This window comes from Sycon ciliatum, chromosome 1, assembly GCF_964019385.1.
Source record: "Sycon ciliatum chromosome 1, ocSycCili1.1, whole genome shotgun sequence".
Taxonomy (NCBI): domain Eukaryota; kingdom Metazoa; phylum Porifera; class Calcarea; order Leucosolenida; family Sycettidae; genus Sycon; species Sycon ciliatum.
Window position 1 is genome coordinate 63,188,799 of NC_088643.1, and position 22,879 is coordinate 63,211,677.

The 22,879-nt window shown below is 49.4% G+C and overlaps 2 protein-coding genes and 2 long non-coding RNA genes across 4 annotated transcripts in view; 2 read left to right on the forward strand and 2 right to left on the reverse strand.

The window, feature by feature from the left end:
* The window catches only part of LOC135804821 (uncharacterized), a 187,022-nt gene that overhangs the window by 52,873 nt on the left and 111,270 nt on the right, over window positions 1–22,879 (reverse strand). The gene's annotated exons all lie outside the window — the stretch shown is intronic.
* Window positions 1–22,879, forward strand: part of LOC135804813 (uncharacterized) — a 41,908-nt gene that overhangs the window by 14,716 nt on the left and 4,313 nt on the right. The window lies entirely within an intron of this gene.
* LOC135806745 (sushi, von Willebrand factor type A, EGF and pentraxin domain-containing protein 1-like) lies at window positions 9–4,631 on the forward strand. Its single transcript, XM_065320970.1, has 5 exons — window positions 9–42; window positions 290–439; window positions 1,116–1,292; window positions 1,538–1,612; window positions 3,805–4,631. Exons 1-5 carry the CDS (start codon window positions 9–11, stop codon window positions 4,035–4,037), a joined length of 669 nt encoding a protein of 222 aa, XP_065177042.1. The 3' UTR covers window positions 4,038–4,631.
* LOC135804818 (uncharacterized) lies at window positions 6,297–22,796 on the reverse strand. The gene is made up of 5 exons (XR_010551085.1): window positions 22,429–22,796; window positions 19,924–20,025; window positions 16,869–16,933; window positions 7,861–7,915; window positions 6,297–7,096 (listed from the first exon to the last, which is right to left on the reverse strand). It is a non-coding gene; the product is annotated as an uncharacterized LOC135804818 (long non-coding RNA).

Consider the following 22,879-nt stretch of genomic DNA (forward strand, 5'->3'; position numbering starts at 1 on the left):
CATCACAAATGATGATCGTGCTAATCACAGGACCCAGGACCAGTCGGGCATCTCAGCCTGAGTCCTTAGGATATATGATATACTTGTAGGTGTATGGTTAGGGTGTTTCACCGGGTACCAGAACACTGAGTTGTTGACATAAGCCGGTAACTTTTGTCGAGCCTGTTTTAGGCTACCACCTCCTCCAAATATACTAATATCTCTTGACTGTACGAAAGATGTGCCGAGCAGACACTTTCTTCATCTCTTGACTGCTTTGAGTGTTGTGTGTATGGGTACGTGTATCCAGCCATTCAACTGCAGTGCCAGTCTGGCTACCTGCCCTGCCTGCGTTCCAGTGGCTGTATCCTGCCATCACAGCGCTGCAACGGTGTTTGGTACGACTGTGCTGATGGCTCTGATGCACAGTACTGCCCAGGCAAGGTCACACCAGCTCCAGGTAAGCACCAGCAGCAGCACTGATGGTAGTACCATGACTTCTATTACAAGCAAAATATAGAGCTACTGTTGACCGCTATTCACTGCTGTATCTATTGTATTACTTTGCATGGCCATGTTGAGGCAGTCTTCGCATCAATTTCCTTTACACAATGCGTGTACTACAATGTATTCAAAACCAACGTCTGTGCCACGCACACATACGCAAACGTTTTAGGGGTGAAACGAGTATATTGAATACTCGAGCGCTCGCTCGAAAATTCGAAAGGAGTGAGGACTCGTTTCGCAAAATACTCAAAGTATCTTATGCACAGCCTGTACTGTATGCTTGTTCATCAAGCACGTCTGTTACTCTGACCAGTACTGATAACCCATGCAAGCGTGATATTATTACTTGTCCCCACTTACCAACAAAAAGACAGTAGTTCAGACTATTTCCTGCACTAGGCTGCATGCAAGGCTACATGTGTATCAGGTGTAGTACGTTCAGTGTTACGAGAGTGTGTACAGTACATTGTTTTATGTTGTCAGTAAAATACTCGTACTCGCTCGAATACTCGCTCGTTTTTTCAAAGAGTACTCGAGTCCTCTATTTTGGCACTCGTTTCACCCCAAGGTCAAACATGCATGCACTGAATGCCTGTGCTCTGTGCTCTGTGCACTCTGTGCTTGTGCAGGTCAAATCGACTGCCAGGTCCTGTCACCACCGGCACTGGGCTCAATGACCGTGAACGGCTCGATGTTCAGCAACACGACCACGTTTGTGTGCACATCTCCCTATGTCCTTATGGGCTCGGCCGTGCGTACTTGTGAAATCAACGGCCAGTGGAGCGGTGTGCAGCCAACTTGCGTCCGTAAGTACATGTACCAATGCTCGACTGGCTTGTATTATGCATTCCCGTTCATCACACCGCTCATACTGTCAAATGCTGCCTCTTCTCATTCACAATGGCGTGGGTCACAGTAGATAGGCCTGGTGCAGGTATTGCCAGTTCCTTGCTTGCTGCAGTACAGTATGACATATTAACTTAGCTGGTAAGCAGTGCATGTGTGTATGGCAAGTGTTAATTTTGTCCATTGCTTCCCAACCCATGTGTAGTGACGACTGCTGCTCTGAGTGCGGCCAGTGACGAGCTAGTCAAGGACTCCGTCTCAGAACGCATGACACAAACGTGTAAGCCTAGTATTGCTGCATAATTAAGAGTTTTGCCGGAATAATTTCCTTGTGGCAATTTCTCCTGCTGCTGACTGCTGAACATGTTGTGTCCTTCACAACTAGTCTCTTTGTTCTAAGAAGTCTGCCTCTTTCATCGATTCGTGTTTACCTAGCTGCGTTACGCTATTAGTAGCCTATTACCTGTTGTGCAATGGGGCTGGCCTAAAAGCTGCTCGCTCAACAGTTGTGTTGCACGGCATAGAGAGAGAGACGGCAAGCCGCCTCGGCATATTTGCGGATAGAGCTTTTAGTAGAAAGGAAAAGGACATATGGATATGAGTTAAGAGTAACTGTCCACCACTGTAACTAGATACTACAGTAAAAAAATGCAACAGCTAGGCACAAAACTGACAGAGTGCTGAGACATTCGACGACCTGACTCCTAGCTTCAACACATCTCCGTAGCGCTAACCAACAGCCTTCCAACTTGGAAGGTTCAAGGTTAAAAGGAGAGACCAAAGAGGGGAAGGCAACGAAAATGAGCACAAGCTAGTAGTTGAAGCTACAGTCCCACAGGAACAAGACATGTTGAGTGTTACTGGACGATGACGAAACCAGTATTACCTTTCCCTCTTTGGTCTCTCCTTAACACTACGGAGATGTGTTGAAGCCAGGAGTCGGGTCGTCAAATGTTTTAGTGCCTAGTTGTTGCACTTTCTGACTGTATTTAGTATATAGTGACAGTTACTCTACACTCATATCCATACGTCCTTTTCCTTTCTACATTAATTTTATTATTGCCATATTGGCTCAACATCCGAGTTTCAAAGAGCTTTTAGTGGACGACTTAATCCATTTTCGGCAATACTTACAACGATCCAATCAGTCATATTGTAGATCAGGCTATGCTGTGGGTAAGTGTACTACTGGCCTTGTATGGCTTATTGTTTGCCAGCGAGTATTTGGCATCATCTACTAGTATTCACTCGTTTGACAGCCAAAGAGTATTTGTGTGGGAGGCTGGGAGTCTCGCACCTGACTGTCACGTTGCGCCTGAAGGTCACTAAGACGCGGCCATATACGGTGGAGCCGTCGCAGTTCCATCTACTGTCGACAAAACATGCCCGGTATTGGCTATTCCGGTACATAACAGCCCATGCCTGTAGCACTAAGCCTGTGTTCACTTTTGCCAAAGGGATCCACCTTACTCGGCCTTATTTAAATAAGATACTCTGTCACGCTCTCAACTGTTATCAGGTTAGCTCCAGTTCCATGCCCATTGTTGGAGCGACAGTCCTGGAATCCAGAGTTGCAAGTGAGGTGGTGATACGGCAAGCTGACGGTGGCAAAGTACGGCTTAAAAGCTCTACATCTGGCAAGTGGCCGGCATACCACCCCAATGGACATCGGAACAGTACACGTAGAGTAGCATCTCTACGTGACAGGGTATGAGCGCAAGTGAGTTCTTATGCTCTACTAATGTGCATTGGTTCTGTGACTATAGTTGGTGTACAGATCTCATCACATGTGCCTTAGGCGGGATTTGCTATTGTCACTGGAAAATTCAGCCCTAACAAACAGTGTGATGGATGAATTTGACTCCAGGTATCTGCTTTTGGGAATGCCATGTATGCATGTCTGGCGTGCTACTGCTATAATGTTGTGGCAGCAGCATTTTGGTGCGATGGACTGTTCTTGTAACGGTGTACCTACCTATTTGCTATTGCCGGATGCCGTGTTTTGTCAGTTGTGCCTGTTTCAAGGTGCCAGGCCAGCTTGTGTTGGTGCGTTCCCGTTAAGTTGCCAGGGCACCATATTTGTAACGGCGTTCCCGTTTTGCTGTTGTGGGGCTGTGTTTGTATCGGTGTGTTCCCGTTGAAGTTGACGGGGCACCACGTTAGTGGATTGTGCCTGTTTGAAGTTGCCAGGCCAATCCTGTAACGCACACCCGTTTGCTGATAATTGGGGACATGTTTGTCCCTTTTGCTCGAGATTCACATGGCTGCGCCAGGTGCCTTGTGCAGATTAGACTGTTATCTGGCACTAGTCTTGATCTGTTTTATTCAGATTCAGATAAGCTATTGTTTCTATACGAGAAAATCTGTGGGTGCACATCCAATTCATTTGCAGATTTGCGTGCTTCTCCTGCAACGGGCGTTTACATGGTACATGGTGTGTGGGCGTTTGTGTGGTGTTTTCATGCTGTACAGGCCAGTATTGCCAAGCACTGGGGACCTTTGGCAATCTGAAGAATGTTTTGTCCGAGAATCGATCCTTGGATCTGTGGCGTTGCAGTTGTGGTGCTCCCGACCCTCTTGCGCGATGGCCGCGGAGACTTGGCGAAAAGGTTCGAGACATACAGCATCTCAATATCTTCCACCACAATCAGTACATCAGCACCACCATCGCGTGTAGCGACATCAGCAATAGAAGACGCACATGATATCATTCCCCCTTAGCGAAGACCCGGGAATACCTGAGAAGATGTTAGCCGCGACTTTACTGGAAAAGTCGTCGGTGACAACGGCACTCCCTGTTTTAGCTGCATGCAGTTAGGCCTCTCAACAAGTGTACCCAAAGTTTTCAACTTAAGCTAATACACAAGCAAATTCACTAGGGTCCGAGTATATTTTCCTACACCTCTCCCTGTTTGTTGTTGTTATTTCTGCATTCAAATTGTTTGTGTACCTGTACATTTATTACAGTAGAGCCACGCATCCACGGCTGTTGCTTGCAAGGGGTCAGGCTCGTTAGTTATACAAAACCTTTCAGCAATCTGGCCTTAGGCTTAGTTCCTTGACTTCTCGTACCACTTTCTTAGATGCACATCCCACTGGATAGTGAGCAATACGTGTGTAGCAGAATCTGTATTCCAGAAAAGCAGAGACTTGAGTCTATTGACACTGCGTTTCTTTTTAAAACGTTATTGGCTGTTCCTAGAGGTATACACGTACATTCCTGGGTCCCACGTTCTGTGACGCCCGGCTGTATTCGTGGTGCATCAACAATTTTTAATATTGTGCACTCGTGAAAACCTGCCTGAGGCTGTGAGGCTGCAGAGTGTTGACTGTGTTTTGCTTTAAAAAAACCATCAGGTCTCCCCAGATTTTCTAGTCTGGCCCTGAATTTTGCCACTCTTCGGTTTCAAAACCTAGTGTGGTGGAAAGCCTAGCAGTGTTGTGTGTGTATTTTGTACAGTGCTGGCCAGAGAAATCCGAGAGCATAGACCGGTCCAGGGCTGCGTAGCGTCCGGCGCAATTTGATTCATAAGGTTGGATTTGTTTGGCCAGCACTGTAGTTAGAAGTAGGTCCTCTGTTTGTGCGCAATTGTGGTCGTCGCAGTGGCAGTAGTGGGTGAGGGGTAGACTCAGTTGCCACGAGGATGGGGTATACATGATGGTGTATACAATCATGTACAGTCAAATCTGCCGTTAGCGACCTCTGCTGTAGGCGACCATCTACCGTTAGCGACCGATTTTCCGTGCACCGACGGTTTCACATACAAACTGATCTGTCCAGAGCGACCATCTGCTGTGCGCGACCAGCGACCGCGATTTCATGCACGGTGGCTGCATTCAAATCTGCTGTAAGCGACCGCGACCCAGGTTCAGCCAGGTGCGAAACTGTACTTGCCAGTGCGCTGTCACCTGCAAAGTGTGAAAATGCGCTGTCTTGCAAGTGCGATCGACTGGCGCCTGGCCTGTACTGAGGCTGTGCTGCAGCTCTCAAGTCCAGGCAGTGTCGATCTACTGCCGTGTCGCATACGCGTACTATGGGTATGGTCGTCGTTGAATATCCAATAAAATGATATTAAAAATCACATTATTCTCGTCGATTTGAGTACATGGAAGCATATACCTGGTATGCCGGATTTACCATACATCTGCCGTAGGAGACCATCTGCCGTAAGCGACCGCTTTTTCTTGCACCAAGGGGCGGTCGCTTACGACAGATTTGACTGTAGTTGAATGTTACTTCGGGCTTAGACCCAGAGGTTCTTGCAATGATGACCCCGGGATGTACATGTATCATTCAGCTACCGTTGTCATAATGGCACTAGTTGATAGAACACCTGTATAAGTACAGGCTGTTTATCTAGCATTTTCCAAAATAGCACTCCGTACGGCGAGGCTGCAGCCGTTTTGCATGCAACGTTGTATGTATTGATCGGTTGACAGCATGTGACAAAGCCGAGGACACACTAGTGTATCAGGAGCACTGTTTTTTAACACAGTGCGTCCCCCGCCTTGTAACATGCTGTCAACCGATCAACATGTTAATTTATCAAACAAGGCTTACCTATACCAACATTATGCATGTAGGGCTGTGCATGCTTTCAAAATTCTTCCTTGTTGAAGTAGAATATCGTGCTCGTGGGGGCTTTAGTAGTTCCTTTGCCAGATGTTCTATGCGTATCTCAATGACTTACCAGTTTCAGCACTCGGGCAAGGCACATTCGGGCCTACACATGTAGCCTTGAATTCTGGCTTGGAGGCATTATTTATCTATTTTCATGGCTGCTAGGTTCATCCTTAGTTGAGAGTTATTTCTCCGTGATTCGCTGATGAGTCCACAAAGGACGAAACAGCTAGACAGTACTAGTGCTGTCCCCAGATCGTGTATTCTAAATCCATAATACTGACGCTCAATCTCCGGACAGCTGTTTCAGCCTTTTTAGGTCCCATCAGTGGAGCTCAGAGCGGGAGGTTAAACAAATGGCAATACGGTCTATATGAAATGAACAAAAAAAGCAATTTGAAAATGGCTCAAAGCATCAAAGTCAGCGAGCTATCTGCAAGACACGTACAAAGAGAGCTTTGCACGAAGGCAGATCCTTATTACATATACCTTTGACACTAACCAAAAAGAGTGCTCAATCAAGTCAACGCAAGGCAGCGTAATGCGGTGATTGAGTCTATAAAAAGCTATAGTGACATGTAGCCAGGCCCCCGGCACAATAAGCTGACTTGCATCATGCTAAAATCGTTCACACAAATCTCTTATAATAATTATTATATAGATTGCAGGATAGGGTGGTTGCACCAGGAAGTGCTGTCTCTGCGATAGTGGGACCAGCCAAGATTGCAGTACATTCATCCACCATCAATCCAGCACTTCATTGGCCAACGCCCTCGATACACCAGCATGATTTCCGGAGTTATTACCATTCATCAACACATGCCCCCCCCCCCAGTTCTTCGGCACCTGACCCGAGTTCTATTTGGGCCGCACTGCTTTGTAGCAGTCATACTATAGTACTAGAACTGGATGCACGTGATATCCACTGGAACTGGCGCTGGCCATGAGCTGACCCACCGCCGTGCCTCCCAGTGTCAATTTTGCTTATATGATCCTACCACAATCTGGAACATTATCAGTACTCGCCTCTGTTGACTTGCCAGCACTAGTTCTGGTGGATCCGGTCATGTTTCTGCCTTCTCTTAAGCATGTATTCTCCTGCAGGTGCATCTTTCACCTCCTTCTAATGCGCGGGCATATTTTCTGTGGAGATTCAACGACACATACACCAGAAAATACAGAACGGAACAGTGGCTGCCAATGCGACACAAGTACCACATAGACCTAAAAACTCATAAGCACCCTGGGAGTTAGATGCATTTACGGGCAGTATGCCAGGATTTGCGCAGCTAATTTAAAATCAGATTAGCAATGCTGTGTGCTACCTAGGCGGCATCTTGGACTAAAAAACCAACCGATTGTGGTCCAACCCAACCGACAGCGTTGTCGGTGGGTTCCGATTGGCAGGTGTTGGATGGACGTATGATCCATACGTCCCCACAAGCAATGAGAAGTTAACAATGCCACTAAGGATATAATATCGCGGACAGCAGTACAATGAAACTGGGCCATTCATTATCAGCAATATCAGGGGTATATCCCATCCGATAAGACGTACAGCTCGTGTATGGCGGACTTTACAGCAGGTCCCGACATAGCTTGCCCCGTGCCCTTTACTACTCCTGGGCCAAAACTGTTGTACAATATTCGAGAGGGTCTAGCCTAGTGAGTGTGAACAGAACCTGGCAAACCATATCTCCAAGTGATTCACATGTTGGTATATTCTCCGTTATCATACATCAATTCCGAGCAATTTGCCACCCGAATATTCTCGCACCACTACTGCTGAAGTATTGACCACAAACCATGTTCCATTTGACTTACAAAAGGAACTTGCAAAAGGCATGAGAGCACTGGAATCTGTAAAGACTCTCGCATTATTACTATTTATTAGCCACCATACATACCTTTCGGGAAGTCGTGTTGGAAGCAGAATGCTCGGAGAGCAGAGCTGAGTGAGATCTGCATACAGTAACACAGCGACAATGAATCACATGAACAGAAGGAAGCAGTCGTATCCGTACACATCTGAATATGCGCTGATGGGAGGAAAATCCGTGCGACAAAGAGGATCGTGCTATGCAGGTGTATGTCTTACCCGGGTACGTACTAAGTGAGTTCCACCATACGTATATAATTGTATTGCAATTGAATCACTTGACTGACTGGAGCCAAAAATATCAATTGGCACTTACTCCGGTTACCCGAATGTTTCGGTACCACTATCATTAGGTTTGTTGCAATCGAACCAAGTCATAGTTGAGTCATTTTCAATGCGTTAGGTGTTACCTGACGTGCCCACTGCATCAGCCGCTATGTCAGATTCCACCAGGCATGCACCAAACCAGGCGCAATGCGCACACTGATGATGGTGGTTGTCACACAACGAGCAGTAGTAAAAGTGAAAGGACTTTTTGCATGTGATTTTGTTGTAATTTGTGCCAGTCGAATTGTCTCAGTGTAACTAGTTTATCGTTAGCTTTCTAGTTTGTTTATACAAAAGAGAAAGACCAACGAACTACAAGTTACGCTATACTGTCCACTAACACCACCAGTTACTAAACAATCAGCTCATGCGATAGCATTGCACGACACTGAACAGCTCTAGCACATCTTGGATGCGCACTCCAACAGCCTTGTGGACGACGACCGTCACTGGAGAATCGGTCCGTCGCTCCACCAGCCCGGCGGCACAGTGGACAGTGCCTTGGGGGTGTCAGCCATGGATCAGGCTGATAAGGACGTGGTGGAGACGGAAATGATGTTTGCAAGGAAGAGGGATGATATGCGTATGTGCTCTCCACCAATTGTTGAAGCAACAGTCCGGCAGTGGAAAGTCGGCAAGGTTAAGATAAGTGACCAACTGGGTGAAAGTACACCAAATGTGGCCCATCTCTTGAATGGTGCGGACCACGGCAAGGACCTGAAGTTGAAGGTCGTCAATGGCAACACCGCATGGTCGACATCAATGGGAACATCAAGCCATCATCGGCTCCAGTCAGCAAACAGTGATGTCTGCTGCCAGCCATATACCCCTGCTAAACCCTAATGCTACTCCCTTCCAGCCTCGAAGGTCCCGGGGCTCCCAAAGAACAACCAACTGCAACAACCTCAAACTGTTCGTCACGAGCCTCAACATCGGGTTTTTGAATATCTGCAGCCTGCGCTACAAGCTGCATGCACTGGACAGCCTTGCCCACCAGCACAACTGGGACGTCGTTGGCGTTGCTGAGACCTGGCTGGATAGTACAATCTCGGATGGCGAAATTTGTATTCCCGGCTACAGTGTTGTTCGCTGTGACCGGCCCGATCGCCAGGGTGGGGGCACATGCCTCTATTACAAGACATCACTCCCAGTTACCTATCGTTCTGATCTGCACAATAGCCACTTGGAGGCTACCTGGATAGCTATTGGCGGAGGGCAACACCAGCACCTCGTTGGCTGCCTCTATCGCCCACCAAATGCAACTGCTGATTTCTGGGGCCACCTGGACACAGTCCTCCACAATGCTGCCACGATCACGCCATCAATGACACTGGTGGGTGACTTTAATATCAATCTGGCTCAATGCATGACCAGTCGTCCTCACCAGCGCTTCTGGGACCTTATCGGATCGTATGGGCTCCGCAACTATGTTCAGTCTGCCACACGAGTCACACCCCGATGTCCGGATGGAACGCTGCTTGATTTAGTGCTCTCCACCGTGGGTACTATAAGTCACTGTGAAGTTGTACCCTGCACGATCAGCGATCACTTCCTTGTGCATGCAAGTCTGTCTCTACCCTCCTCGCAACACTCACTGCAGCGGAAATCAGTGCGCCTCACCCGCAAGATCCGTGCCATTAACCTTGCAACATTTCGTGAAGATATTGCCTCGTGCAGCCTCCACTCCTTTCCCCCTGCTGCAACTGTAGACGAGATGTGGAATGGCTGGCATGCCAAGTTTATGTCGGTTCTCGAAAGTCACGCTCCCCTGCGTGAAGTCAGAATCTCCTCCAGGAGGACTCCCCCGCCATGGTCCGACCGTGATCTATTCCAACTGAACATGCGCAAGAAAAGACTTCACCGAAAGTGGCTACAAGATAAGACTAACGTGCATCTACATGAGGAGTACAAGCGAGCCCGTGCAGAAGCCTCAAATGCTTACCGGCGAAAACGCAATCAGCATTTCCAACAGCAGTGTCGTGATCACTCCTCCAACCTGCGGAAGATGTGGTCCGTGATCAACTCTGTCACTAGCCGTTCTCGTCAACATCATCAGCCAACGTGCGACATCACAGAAGTCTCGGATGCCTTCCACAGCATTGTACATGATCCGTCCCGTCCGGCGCAGCTCCAGATTCCCATTGGTCCACAGCCGCAAGGCTCAATGCTGACCTTCCAGCCAACCACCCCAGATGAGGTCAAGCACCTCCTGGAACGGATAAATCCCTGCAAAGCCACAGGCAGTGATGGGATTCCTGGGTGTCTGCTACGTGCTTGCGCTGACCTGTTGGCTCCATCGCTTTCAGTGCTCTTCAGCTCATCGCTGAGGCATGGTGAAGTCCATTTGGCTTTCAAATATGCTGTAATAAGCCCTCTCTTCAAAGCTGGCGATCCATCGGTAGCTGCAAATTATCGTCCTGTGTCGCTCCTGCCGATCGTATCCAAACTACTCGAGAAGATAGTCCAGAAGCAACTTGTTGCACATCTGGAGCGATCATGTGCCATACCACCGACTCAGTTTGCCTTCCGCCGTGAGCACTCCACAGAGGACGCCCTAGTTGTAGCAACAGATGCCATCTTAAAGGCCCGGGACGACAAGTTGACCACAGGCGTCTGCCTAATCGACATGTCAAAAGCCTTTGACAAGGTCAATCACAGCCAACTGGTCCGGGACCTATTCGATCTCGGCCTGGACAATGCCTCCCTTCGCTGGTTCTGCAGCTACTTAAGCGATCGAACCCAGCAAGTGCGCATTGGCCCCACCTACAGTGTTGCTGCTAAGTGCTCATCTGGTGTACCACAGGGCTCGGTCCTAGGACCGATCCTGTTTAGCATGTACACCCGTGATGTCCCTGCCATAGCCCATCCTGCTCCATCTCTGCAATTTGCCGATGACATTGCAGTGCACTGCCACAGAAAATCAGTGCTAGCCACATCAGCCTGCCTGTCAGGGGCCGTCACCAACGTCGCTGACTGGCTCAAGCATCGACATCTGCTACTAAATGACAAGAAGAGCCAGGTCCTGTCAATTGTACCACAACGCAATGCGGATCAGCATGTCGCTGTCCGCTGCAACCAGACAGAGCTTCCCCTGAGCCCAACAGCAAGGTACCTCGGCGTGACCCTTGACGCCGCTGTGAAGTGGGACCCCCATGTTGACGCGATGGCGAAGAAAGTTGTGCAGAAGATTGGAGCATTGTGGCGGTCCCGCAGATGTCTGAGCCTCAGTAGTCGCATCCAGTATGTGAGGTCAGTCATCATGCCTGACCTCCTATATGGGTCTAACGCCTTCTCTTCCTCCCTCAAGGTTTCGCAGCTTGATCGCCTTCAGGTCCTGCAGAACCGAGCGGCGAGAGCGGTATACGGTTTGCCGCCTCACACCTCGGCTCAGCCTCTGCTCGAACGGATGTCCCTGTACCGAGTTCGGGAGTGCTACGCCCAGAAGCGGCTCGTCCTGGTGTGGCGCTGTGTCAATGGGAAAGCCAGCAGTGTCCTCCAGGACCTATTCTCACCATCAGCTGGCAGCACCACCCGGCACCAGGTTTCCAGGGGCCTCACTGTCCCCTCGGCACAGTCAGAAGCCGGCAGATCTCGCCTGGCCTTTCAGGCAGCCTTGGCCTGGAACGCTCTCCCAAGGAGTGTAAGGGAGATCAAGGCTGCCCAGCAATTTAAGCTTGCCTCCATCCCCTACACCTTGCAATGAATGCTCTGTCTGACTTTTCCCGTCCACACACCACGTCATTTACTCTTCTCTGCGTGCTTGTGCGCTCAAGTTATGAACTCTTTGTGTTCCCTCTGTTGATGCTTCAAAATCGCTCTATTGACACTGCAAAATCGCTCTGTTGACGCTACAAAATTGCTTATCATCTCCCTCCCTCCCTCCCCCCCCCCCCTCTCTCTCTCTCTCTCTCTCTCTCTCTCTCTCTCTTTCTCTCTCTCTCTCTCCCCGTAGCTCTCTCCCTTTTGAAATTCGCTTCCATAGAATTGGGCACCATTGCCCGTTTGGCCTTGCAAAGCAAAATAAAAATCAACAACAACAACAACAACATCAAGTTGGTGGAACTATGGAATGTCCGCCGCAGGCTGCAGCGACAGGGTAACGCGCCCAGGGAAGAGTACAGCGACGATGATCAGCTGTGTCTTGCACGCAGTCGTATTGATCGTGGCGTGCAGAACAACAGAGTCAGTTGCGGTATTCGTACATTTGTCTGTTTAGGATTGTGATCCCCAGGAAGTCCTTTGGTGAGGAGTGATGTCACGCAACGAGCAGTAGTCAAAGTGAAAGGACTTCTTGCATGTGATTTTTTTGTAATTTTGTAAGGTCTGGTGGCAGCACTTTCAGCTGGTAGTGGGTGATGGGCTGGCGGTGTCACGGACAACAATTACGGGCTTGACGAACGACATAATTATGGCGAGTCGATCTTTGGCCAGTTGCTGAGTTGGAGATCGTCACCGTAGACCCAGAAATCTGGTCCACGGTCCAGGGGTTGGGATCCCACTGTAGTGAGAGCTTGTGTGCCTGCTCATTGAGGCGTAAGACGCGCTGACCAGGAGTGAGGATGGGGGCGTTTGACCGGCGGGTGGCATTGGCAGCGTCGCACTGGGATTGGCGGAATTGCTGGTCACGGTGGGCAGCTGAAGGCAAGTCTGGTGCGGCTGCCGTAATGCAGGGTATGCTGTCGCGGATGGGGCGACCAAACATGAGTGTTGCCGGTGCCTCGCGAGTGGCAGGGTGTGGCGTGGTGCGGTACGCTAGGAGCCATTGGTCTAATGCAACATTGATGTCTTCGCCAGCTAGTTTGGCAGTTCGCAGAACTTTGCCAATGGTACGGTTGAGGCACTCGACTGCTCCGTTTGCTTGTGGCCACAAAGGAGGGGTGTGGCGGTGCTGGATAGCGTGTTGCGCGAGGAAATCAACAAAAGCCGGAGAACGGAACTGAGGACCGTTGTCCGAGACTAGCTCTTCGGGCAAGCCAAACATGGATAATGTAGAGCGCAGAGCTTTAAAAACACCGGCCGTAGTGGGTGTCGTGCTGAACACGTTGATGACCGGGTAGCGAGTCAACTGGTCGATAGTGGCAAGCAGGTGCTGACCGTTTGGCATGGGTCCGTATAAATCGACGAAGACTCGTTGCCACGGCTTGGTGGACGGTGGTGTGGGCACGGACTCCCGGACGTAGGGGTGTCGTTGAGAGAGTTGCTTGGCACGGAATACATTGCCGGCAGAGTGCTTCGGCTTCAGTCGCCATGTTGGGCCACCAAACCTCGCTATTGAGCCGTTGCTTGGTGCGGACAATACCTTGGTGGCCCGCATGTGTAAGCTGCAGGGTAAGCCGTTGGAGGGCCGTGGGAATGACGAGACGGTCGTTGCGGAGTAGTAGACCGTCACTCTCAGACAGTTCATGGCGGAGGGCAAAGTACGGGCGGACCGTGGTGTGGTTGGAATCCCAGCGGCCAGATTGCAGAGAGGAAAGGATGGCTTGCAGTGTGGTGTCTGCGGTGGTGGCGTCCGCAATCTCCTCCAGAGCCAACGCATTCGGCTTAGCTGCTGTAGCTAGGGCATGTATGTACGCAGTGTCTTCCTGTGCGCCGATGTTTGGCAAGTCGGGATGAGGCTGCGGATTGCGACTGACGACGTCGGCCGGGTTTTCTGGGCCAGGCTTGTACTGGAGCTGGAAGCTGAGATCCTGCAGGCGAAGGACCATGCGCTCAATTTGTGGCGGAGGTCTCGATCCGACGGCCATGAGTTGCAGGAGCGGCTTGTGGTCGGTGACAACGGTGAACTGTGGATCACCTTGTCAAGTAGTGGTGAAAGCGAAGGCAGCCAAACTTGACACCCAATGCTTCCCGTTCAGTTTGAGAATATTGCTGCTCGACGCCGGAGAGTGCACGGCTGGCGAATGCTACAGGTGCATCGTGGCCGTTATCTTGGCGTTGACACAGGATTGCGCCGAGGCCAGTGGGCGATGCGTCGACATACAGTGATGTGTATCGCTTGCGGTAAAAGTATTGCAGCATGCAGTCTTCGGCGATGGCCTTCTTCAGTGCATCAAATGATTGCTGCTCAACATCAGGTCAACGCCAAACAGTACCTTTCTTAGTGAGAGCAGGGAGTGGTGTGGTGAGATCGGCCATGTTACGAATGTAACGGCGGAGGAAGTTGGTGAGACCCAGGAAACTCTGTATGTCGCTGACGCAAGATGGCGTAGAGAATGTAGCCACAGACTGCTGGTGGCTGGGAGAGGCGCGGATGCCCTTGTCGGAGTAGACGCTAGCCATGAACTCGAGCCGAGGCTTAAGGATGTGACATTTGTGACATTTGGCTCGGTTGAGTGTAACGTTGTGATCTTGGAGCCGCTGGAGGCAGGCGGCGAGTCGTCGGTTGTGCTCTTCGACGCTCTTACCAAAGTTGAAGATGTTGTCGTGGACGTTCTTCACACCGTCGAGGCCAGCGAGCCATGGTGTCCAGTGTGCGCTGTAGGATCTCGGATGCGGACCATACGCCCATGGGCAGACGTTTACAGTGCAAAACTGCGTAGCGACGTGACTCAGGGTGGCCTGGCTCTCCACAGCGGTAGCAGAGCGATGTGCTGGATTCCTGCTGGCCTGGAGCGCGAGTGGCGACTGGGGCAGACGGCTGGTGGAACGAGTTTGCAGCTGGATGTGGCGAAGACTGCATCGGTCGACGCGACGGAGTTGAAACAGTAGCAGGAGGCGGCTGTGTCCTTTTGTAGAACGGTGGCTGATGACGGAGGGCATTGATCGAGTCTTGTGTGCGCCGGAACGCCGTCATCTGTTCCACTGACGCTTCAAATGCTCTGGCGGCCTTGAGTGCCTTGGCGAGATCAAGGGACGCAGTCTCCAGCAGTTTTCTGCGGAGTGGATCGGACGTGCATCCTGCCACAATTTGATCACAGAGAGCCACGTTCTTCTGGGCATCGTCGGCGAAGCTGCAGGTCGTTGCCGATGCCAGCAAACGAGTATAAAACGTGTCTAACCGTAGTAACGTTTCGCCAGGCTGCTGGGTGACCTGCCGGAAGTGGACGCGGGCCATGCTGGGGCTTTGCTTCGACTGAAAGTAGTCGGCGGCGGCGGTTATGAGGCCGTCGAGATCGTTGCCAGTGTTGGCTAACGTAGGGACGAGCTGCTGGATGTCCTTGCCGGCCACATACTGGAAAGTGTCTCTCTGGCGAGTGTCATTCGAGATGCCGGCTGCTGCGACATAGAGTCGGAAACACCGTTCCCAGGCAGGAAAATGGGCAGCAGTGTCGTAGAGACTGCTGTAGATCGGAAATGGCTCCGGGGGCGTTAGTGACAGTAGGGACATGGCGAGGATCAGGCGTTTCCTCGCAGCACCAATGTAATGTTGTTCTCTTGCTGTATTCCAAACAAGAACTAACTCGGAGCTCCGGAAAGCTCCGCAATAGTGAGGTTTTGCATTCCGAATTTCGGCTCGGCGTTCTTTGATCATTTGTCGAACATCAAAATGTCGAATTTTCGCACCGACGTTTGTTTTGCAAGTCGAAAATGATGTGTTTTGATTTCGTGAGCCCCAGCATCAGCAACGTCCTGTCCCGTGCTCCTTTTCTTGCTGATTCCGACAAACTTTGATCGCGCCCAAAGAGTTGAGGGCCAAACCTGCCTCCTCAGTCGCCTCAGAAAAACCAACTCCATGGCCAAGTCAAATTTTATGGGTATCGCCATAGTCTTTTCAGCCACACAGATGACGGTGAGGACACTCCAGGCGAAAGAGAGTAGACAGGCAGTGGAGAGGAGCAATCAGAGGTAGCTGACGATGCTGATGTTGTCAAAGACGCCTGAGAAGCCATGCCAAGATAAGAAACCTCTTTGAATAAATCACGCGCTAGCGCTCTTCCACAAGAAAATTCATCCAAAAAATATGTTCGGCAAAGTGAGCTTTTTCCGAACAAACATGCCGCATCTTCATGTGCATTTTCGACCCCGCTCCCGCGTGCCGAATCTTTTGCCGAATTTCGGAATGCAAAACCTCACTAATATGATGCCAACAGAATGTAATGGTGTGCGTGCATGCGTACAGAGTCGGTGCGTACTGACTGTCAGCACAGGTGTGGAAAGCAGCATATGTAAATGGATAGGAGCACAAACGGTGCCGCGTGCATATATGTGTCGGTAGAGCATGAGACTCTTAATCTCAGGGTCGTGGGTTTGAGCCCCACGTTGGGCGCCAAATGTCGTCTCGGTTGGAGAACGAGCTGCCTCCACTATACCCTCGCCACGCCACACATCAAACGGACTAATCAAGTGGTTTTTCTCTAGAGCTAGAGAGAGAGCTATTCATTACTACACTTCAGGAGATGACGGGAGAACTGACAACTGATATGGCGAAAGGAAACATGATATCGGAAAGTGGTGCCCTCCTCAGCACAAAAAGCGGCGTACTCGATATCATATCAGCACAAAAAAGTGCACGTGTCAGCAATACAACAAAGCAGCGCAGCAGCATGTACGGGTCAGCAGCACAGAGACACAAATACAGCAGCAGGTACGACAAAGAGATAACACGTGCAGCCACATGTACAACATATGGGTGCGACAGTCCATATATGTACGTGTGAACACTACACACGATGAGAACATGCAAAGTATGGAGACCCAGACTGTGTGGTCAGCAGGACACAGCCCGTACAGGATGGAAAAGACAACTAAACGTGATAAAGCACCACGTACCGGCGGACTAGTCGACGCTGATGGGAAAAGTGGCACCCCCTGAGGCAGCTACGGATGCTAGAACTCTACAGCCAGACCAACACCAACATAAAACAAAAAGGTACACCACACCAGGAAGCAAGTCAAATAAAGATGTGTGAACAACAGCCACACACCACAGAAAAGCATACAGAACAAAAACTCAATTACCGACACAATAGACACTGCAAAATCCAAACAGGAGGAAAATACTAACTCCCTGAGGACACTGAGCATGAGGCAAACGAGCAAGCAACCTCTTGCCGATGTTCCACCGTGTAACAACAACCGCGCTGGCCACCGGACTGTATGGTAGGGGTATTACACCTGGACCTCAAGACCAACGGGCGAAGGACAGCAGGCCGGGCCCAGGTAAATACAATGAGGAGCACTGTATACAACTACAGAAATAACCCAAACCCATGCCAATCCGACCAACATACCTTCCCTGCGCATCCATTCCTAGTGTACGGGTCTGAAAGATGGAGCGCTTGTATACACGGGCCCGGAAAGCCTGCTTCGGCCGCTCGGCAGCAGCTTCGTAGTGGTGGTCAAGGGTCGAAAACCGACGGATACGGATCAACTCCCCAGTGAACACACCTTTGCCCATACTACAGGGGTGGTTACTACCGACAAGCAGATACAGGAAACGATTGGTGAACTTGAAATGAGGCTTCACCGCCATGTATCCCTTACTACGGAAAACTGTGGTGTCCAGGAAATCAATGCCATCATGTGCCAGTTCATGAGAAAACTTGAGGGCCGAACACTTATTAATCCTATCTAAAGTGCGCTGAATTTGACCTTCGCAACCATGCAATGATAAAGCGTCTATAAACCTGAACCTCTAAACCCTCCCCCTCTAAGATCGGCAAAATGTACCGCTTCTCCAAATACAGCATAACAATGTCGGCATAGACCACTGCTGCAGGCGAACCCATGGCAGTCCCTTGGATCTGCCGAAACACATCGTTACCATACACGAACTCATTTTTCTTCCGAATGACTGACATCAAGGAAGTCACTGCTGTTAATAACCATGTACGAAGGGCGAGGGGCATCCACCTTGTACACCTGTGTGTGATATACCACGACAACCGAGCTCGTTGGGGATGTTGGTGTAGTAAAGGCTGGTCACATCTATACTCAATTATAAATGATCGTCCCGCACAGGCAAACCTTCTACCAAGTCAGTGATGAAATCCGCAGTTGAGGTCAGAACAGTACTTTCCTCACATACATACGGGTTCAGTAGAAAGTCAGTGAACTCAGCGGGAAAGTAGCCAGGACTATTTAGATTAACAATAGGCCTAACCTTCAGGACCCAGGGCTTATGTGTGTCTCCTGAAAACGGGCATGCGCCCCCGGTGCGACTAAGAACAGTGACATATATTAGTGGGCATACGATGCTCAATGCGATGCCTAGTCATGGTGAGTAAACAATTGACTCGGGTCGCTCATACGAAGTCTCAACACAGCCTTGAGCCTGTTGGTTGCCATCGGCAGTCTCGCCGCATGCTCATCTAGCCCCTCAGGCAAAAAAAAAACAGTCATCTATAATGTTTGGCATTGTGATGCTGGGCACGACCTATATCATCATAGTGAGATCAGTCCAGGACTACTATCACAATAGACTGCCTTTGAATATGCCTGAGTCTGATCGCGTTCTAGCTCCCAAACTATGTGCTGCATGTGTACACTCCGCCTATGGTTAGTCTACTCCAGAACAACGCCTGGAGAGGTTCATTGGGGGCATGATGTCCCCCCACCCCATCCCCCCCCTCGCCCCCTGAACCTGAAGTACCGGTATTGCCCCCCCCCCTCCCCAAACAAATTATAGGACACAGATGGAGCACTGGGGAGCACGTAGCAGTAGGCAAAGTTGACGATGCCAGTGCAGACACGGCCTGACCTCGGTCACCACACTGGCACCGTATAGTCTCCAAGGGACATACATACCAGAGAACACACAGAATGGGAGTATATAGTGCTATCTCGGTGGATAGACAACCCCCTATACACAAAATATGTATAGGATATTGACCAAGACGAGGTCTATATGGGAAATATAGGCCGAGTAAAAGACCGAGGTCCGCCGAGGTCTTTTACGAGGCCTATATTTCCCATATAGACCGAAGTCGAGGTCAATATCTTATTTATCACGATTCCTTTGCCATAACCCCAAAATTTGAACCTTTAGGAGCTATTTTAAAATTTTTAGTATAGCATTTGTACTATAGTGTACATAGGATGTTGCCTATTTTGGGTACAAGCCTGTAAGAACAACAGAGTTCAGCATCTGCAGCACAGTGGCTGGGTGGTATAAGGGGTTGCTTGAGATTCATACTGTTGTGAGTTCAAATCCTGCTTGTTCTCTTCCTTTGTCTTCTTTCTTTCAATTTCACTTTTTGAAGTGGAGAGAAAAATTCTAAGTCTCTCCAAAGTCGAAAGATTACAATGCCTAAGTGGTCGATATAAGCGGTCGATATTGCGGCGATATGGGTAATATAGGACCAGTCAAGGATCACGAGAATTAGTGGAGGTCGATATAGAAGAGTGATAACTACTGATAGAGTTCTGTGTAGACCCTATGTGCACATATGTGTGGATGAGTACTGGTAAACGGACAGCTAACCCTAGTCTAAGTAAAATAAAGGTAGAATGTAGACCCTGGGCAAAAAAATAAGTAAATAAAAATATTGACTAGTTTGAGGGAAAGACACAAACGGGAAAAGTCTGAAGAAAAAATTGACTGTCACCAAAAAAATAATAATAGCTACACACACGAGGGAACTCGGATGGAGAGCCAAGGATAAAAATTGAAAAAGAGGACCATCAGTTTACGAGTTATCCGTTTTGTCCAACACTAACGGATATAAACGTGATGCAGCTAAGCATCAGGTCGTTGAATGTCAGGATCTCATCAGTCAGTTTTTGTGCTAATTGTTGCACATTTTGACTCAGCAGCATTCTGCATATAACCGTTAGTGTTGGACAAAACGGATAACTTGTAAACATGAGGAACACTCATCCTTACCCAAGTCCCAACGTCAGCACTCGGCGCTGCTCCGAACCAAGAGGGACACTGGAGAGATCGGCCATCAGCTCCTCTCTTGTCCTGCGATCAAATCGCCTAATGCTAAAACACAAGAAGATAGGAAAGGCAAGTAGAATAAATAAATCAATAAAATAATAAACAACAAAACAAGTTTGAACAGCTGCAAACGTAATGGACGATCCGAACAAGACCAATGATATACCTAGCAATAAGTGTGCAGAGTGTGCAGCCCAAAGATAATCATCCCACGGCAAAGTTTATTGTTTCGGGCATAGACTCACAGTAACAGGCTCACCTTTGCTGCATCTCACACCGCTTCACACGGTAATCTACTGTATCACCATGGTGATTTCTGTTGCACATTGCTGCTTGTTTAACAAAAGGCAGAAAACACACCGAATTTCCAGGAATTACCATGGTGATACGGTACTTTAGCTTGAACCTATTGTATGACGGGTTTTCTATGATTCATAATGACCCAGAGAGAAACTAAACCGGTATCGAATTCCAGTCAGCGACGCAATTCTTCTGAGGTGTAAAGTGACTTCAGGAATATGTTGCAGAAAACTGCGATGCATGCTGATTAGTTACTGTGCCCTATTGTGCACAATATACCAGGTGTGTTACTCAGGGATGAAGTAGATGCACACACGTGCCGTGCATCACGACACAGGTTAGGTTTGCTACTAGCTGCTACAGTGTACTTGTGGTCCGAACTTGCACTCTACTCAACTCTGCATACGCAAAGAGTGCTGGTGCCGAAATGAACCAGAAGGGTGCTGAGTGGGACGCAACAACACTGACTCTGTATACCCATATACACAGATATGATAGGGTATGCAGTACCTGCTCTAAGATTTAACACAAACCGGGTACACGTCTACCTGGCACAACTCCTGCAACACTGGGCCAGAGCCAGATGCGTTCAAGTGCGGCTACTGTGTGTCAGGGAGTCGCAAACTTACTTTCGACTTCCTGATGTACATGATTGTACATGTACCGTAAAGTACCGCCAGAGCGCCCCGTCTCGCAAGAGCGCCCCACCTTGATTTTACAGCCAAGGGTAGAAAATCGTATGGCAGAATGCTACTAAGTTTGTACAATGTGAGAACCTTCGTGTACTAAGGTCACACTTGGTATGCTTTTATGTGGAGCTCGAAGGTAAACTGGGTACGGATTGACTGCACAATCTGCAATGTTTGTATAAGGTCCGTGTCGTATGACCTACAGACAGAAATCCACCTCCACAAGGCGGCCACGAAAGGACGAGATGGTGGGGCGCTCTGGCGGTACATGTATGAACGTACTCGCACTGGGCACTCTGGCCGCACGCATCTGCACGCGTATGCAGCCTGTCAGTGGCGGTATACCCTCGAAGTATAAAAAAAGTATAGTACTCGACAGGACTTCCGACCGGGTCGCAGGTAACCCAGTGTTCTTTTTCCAAAAGGTCCAAGTACTCACAAACAGGGTCACTGACCCGGCTCTGGAGCAGACGCTGGTAATCTAGGTCCAAGTTTGCTCGATTATTCTGACGCTTCATGTGCTTTCATAGCCAAGGTTTCTCACTTTCTTCGCAAGCTCTTTTAGTCTTGAGAGTTGACAACTGCTTGTGGTTGTGTTGGCAGAAAACATATCAGCTAATCTGACAACCGTCCAACCCCATTTTACTGGTAAGTAGTCAGCGAGTGGCTTTGATGGGGCCATACTAGAGGGGAAGTTACGCGGCATATTTGTGCTTCCTTTTTGAAAACACGTTCTCGCTCGAAGGGTTTCTAAACTTTATCCCTGCGCTCATTGATGGAGTTCATCGATGGAGTTGCCAGCGGCACTCTACAGAAGAACAATGTTGTCAAGTTTTTTATGAAAAATTGTCAAACATTTTCAAATTGCTATAAGTTTCGTTAGGGCCGGGTTCCACTGCGGCTCCGCAGCTCCGCTGCTCCACGGTACTTGGCTGCATGCAGCAGAGCGGCGCGGTTCCAGTGACACTCGCCATTCACGGTACCGCGATCGTGCTCGACGTTTTTTGATGACATTTAGCCTGCCTGCGCGCGCGTGAAATCCAAAAAAATCCTCGTGTTCTGGCCCATGCAACGAATTAAAATTCCCCCGAATATAACAATTAAGTGCGGGAAACAATGCAAGCCGTGACCGCGGCTTGCATTTTTTGTATCAAGCAGCGAAGCGAAAGCTGGTGATGAGCCGCGGCCTCGCTGGACCAGCTCGTAATGATGACGTTTCATGCCGTGGACGATGTGCGGCGGAGCGGCAGTGGAACCCAGCCCTTAGGCAAAGGAAATTTGTCATGAATTTGTTTATGCTGCATAGATGGAGAGCTGCACACTCTGGCTTATGGACTCTCGCCTACAGTGTAGTCGTACTGCTAGTGTACTGGCATTACAGAAGACACGAAAAACGAGAACATATTATTTTATTATGGCGAGAAAGTAATTACTGGCTAAGAATTGCCCTAAGACTTACCGCTTCTCAGTGCTCCATACCAGGAAGTAGTACAATACCTACTCCCTGCTCCATACGAGTGTTTTCTCCTCATTATTCTCTGCATCCTTTACCCCAGGAGTCTCGTCCATTTAGCGGCTCAAATGCTTGAGCTCCGGATAGCGGAAAATAGCTCGTCGTCCATTAGCGGCTCTAATAGTACCTGGTCTGAAGTGTCGCAGTCTAGCAACTATGATTTTTTCCAGGAGGGTAAGGGTTGCAAACCCAAAGAGACCCTAAGCTTCGTCTATCAAACAAAACAATTGCCCTAAAAATGGAAGAGGAAAAGAGTGAGCGAGCTGGTCTGAGCGCGCTACTTTTCAAAAAATAGAAGCTGAAAGCCATCAAAGTCAAAGCATTCTGACTAGCGCGTTTGTGTATGTCACGACTCACGAGCGCTAGCGCGCTAGTCCCAGCAAACGCTCGCAGGCCA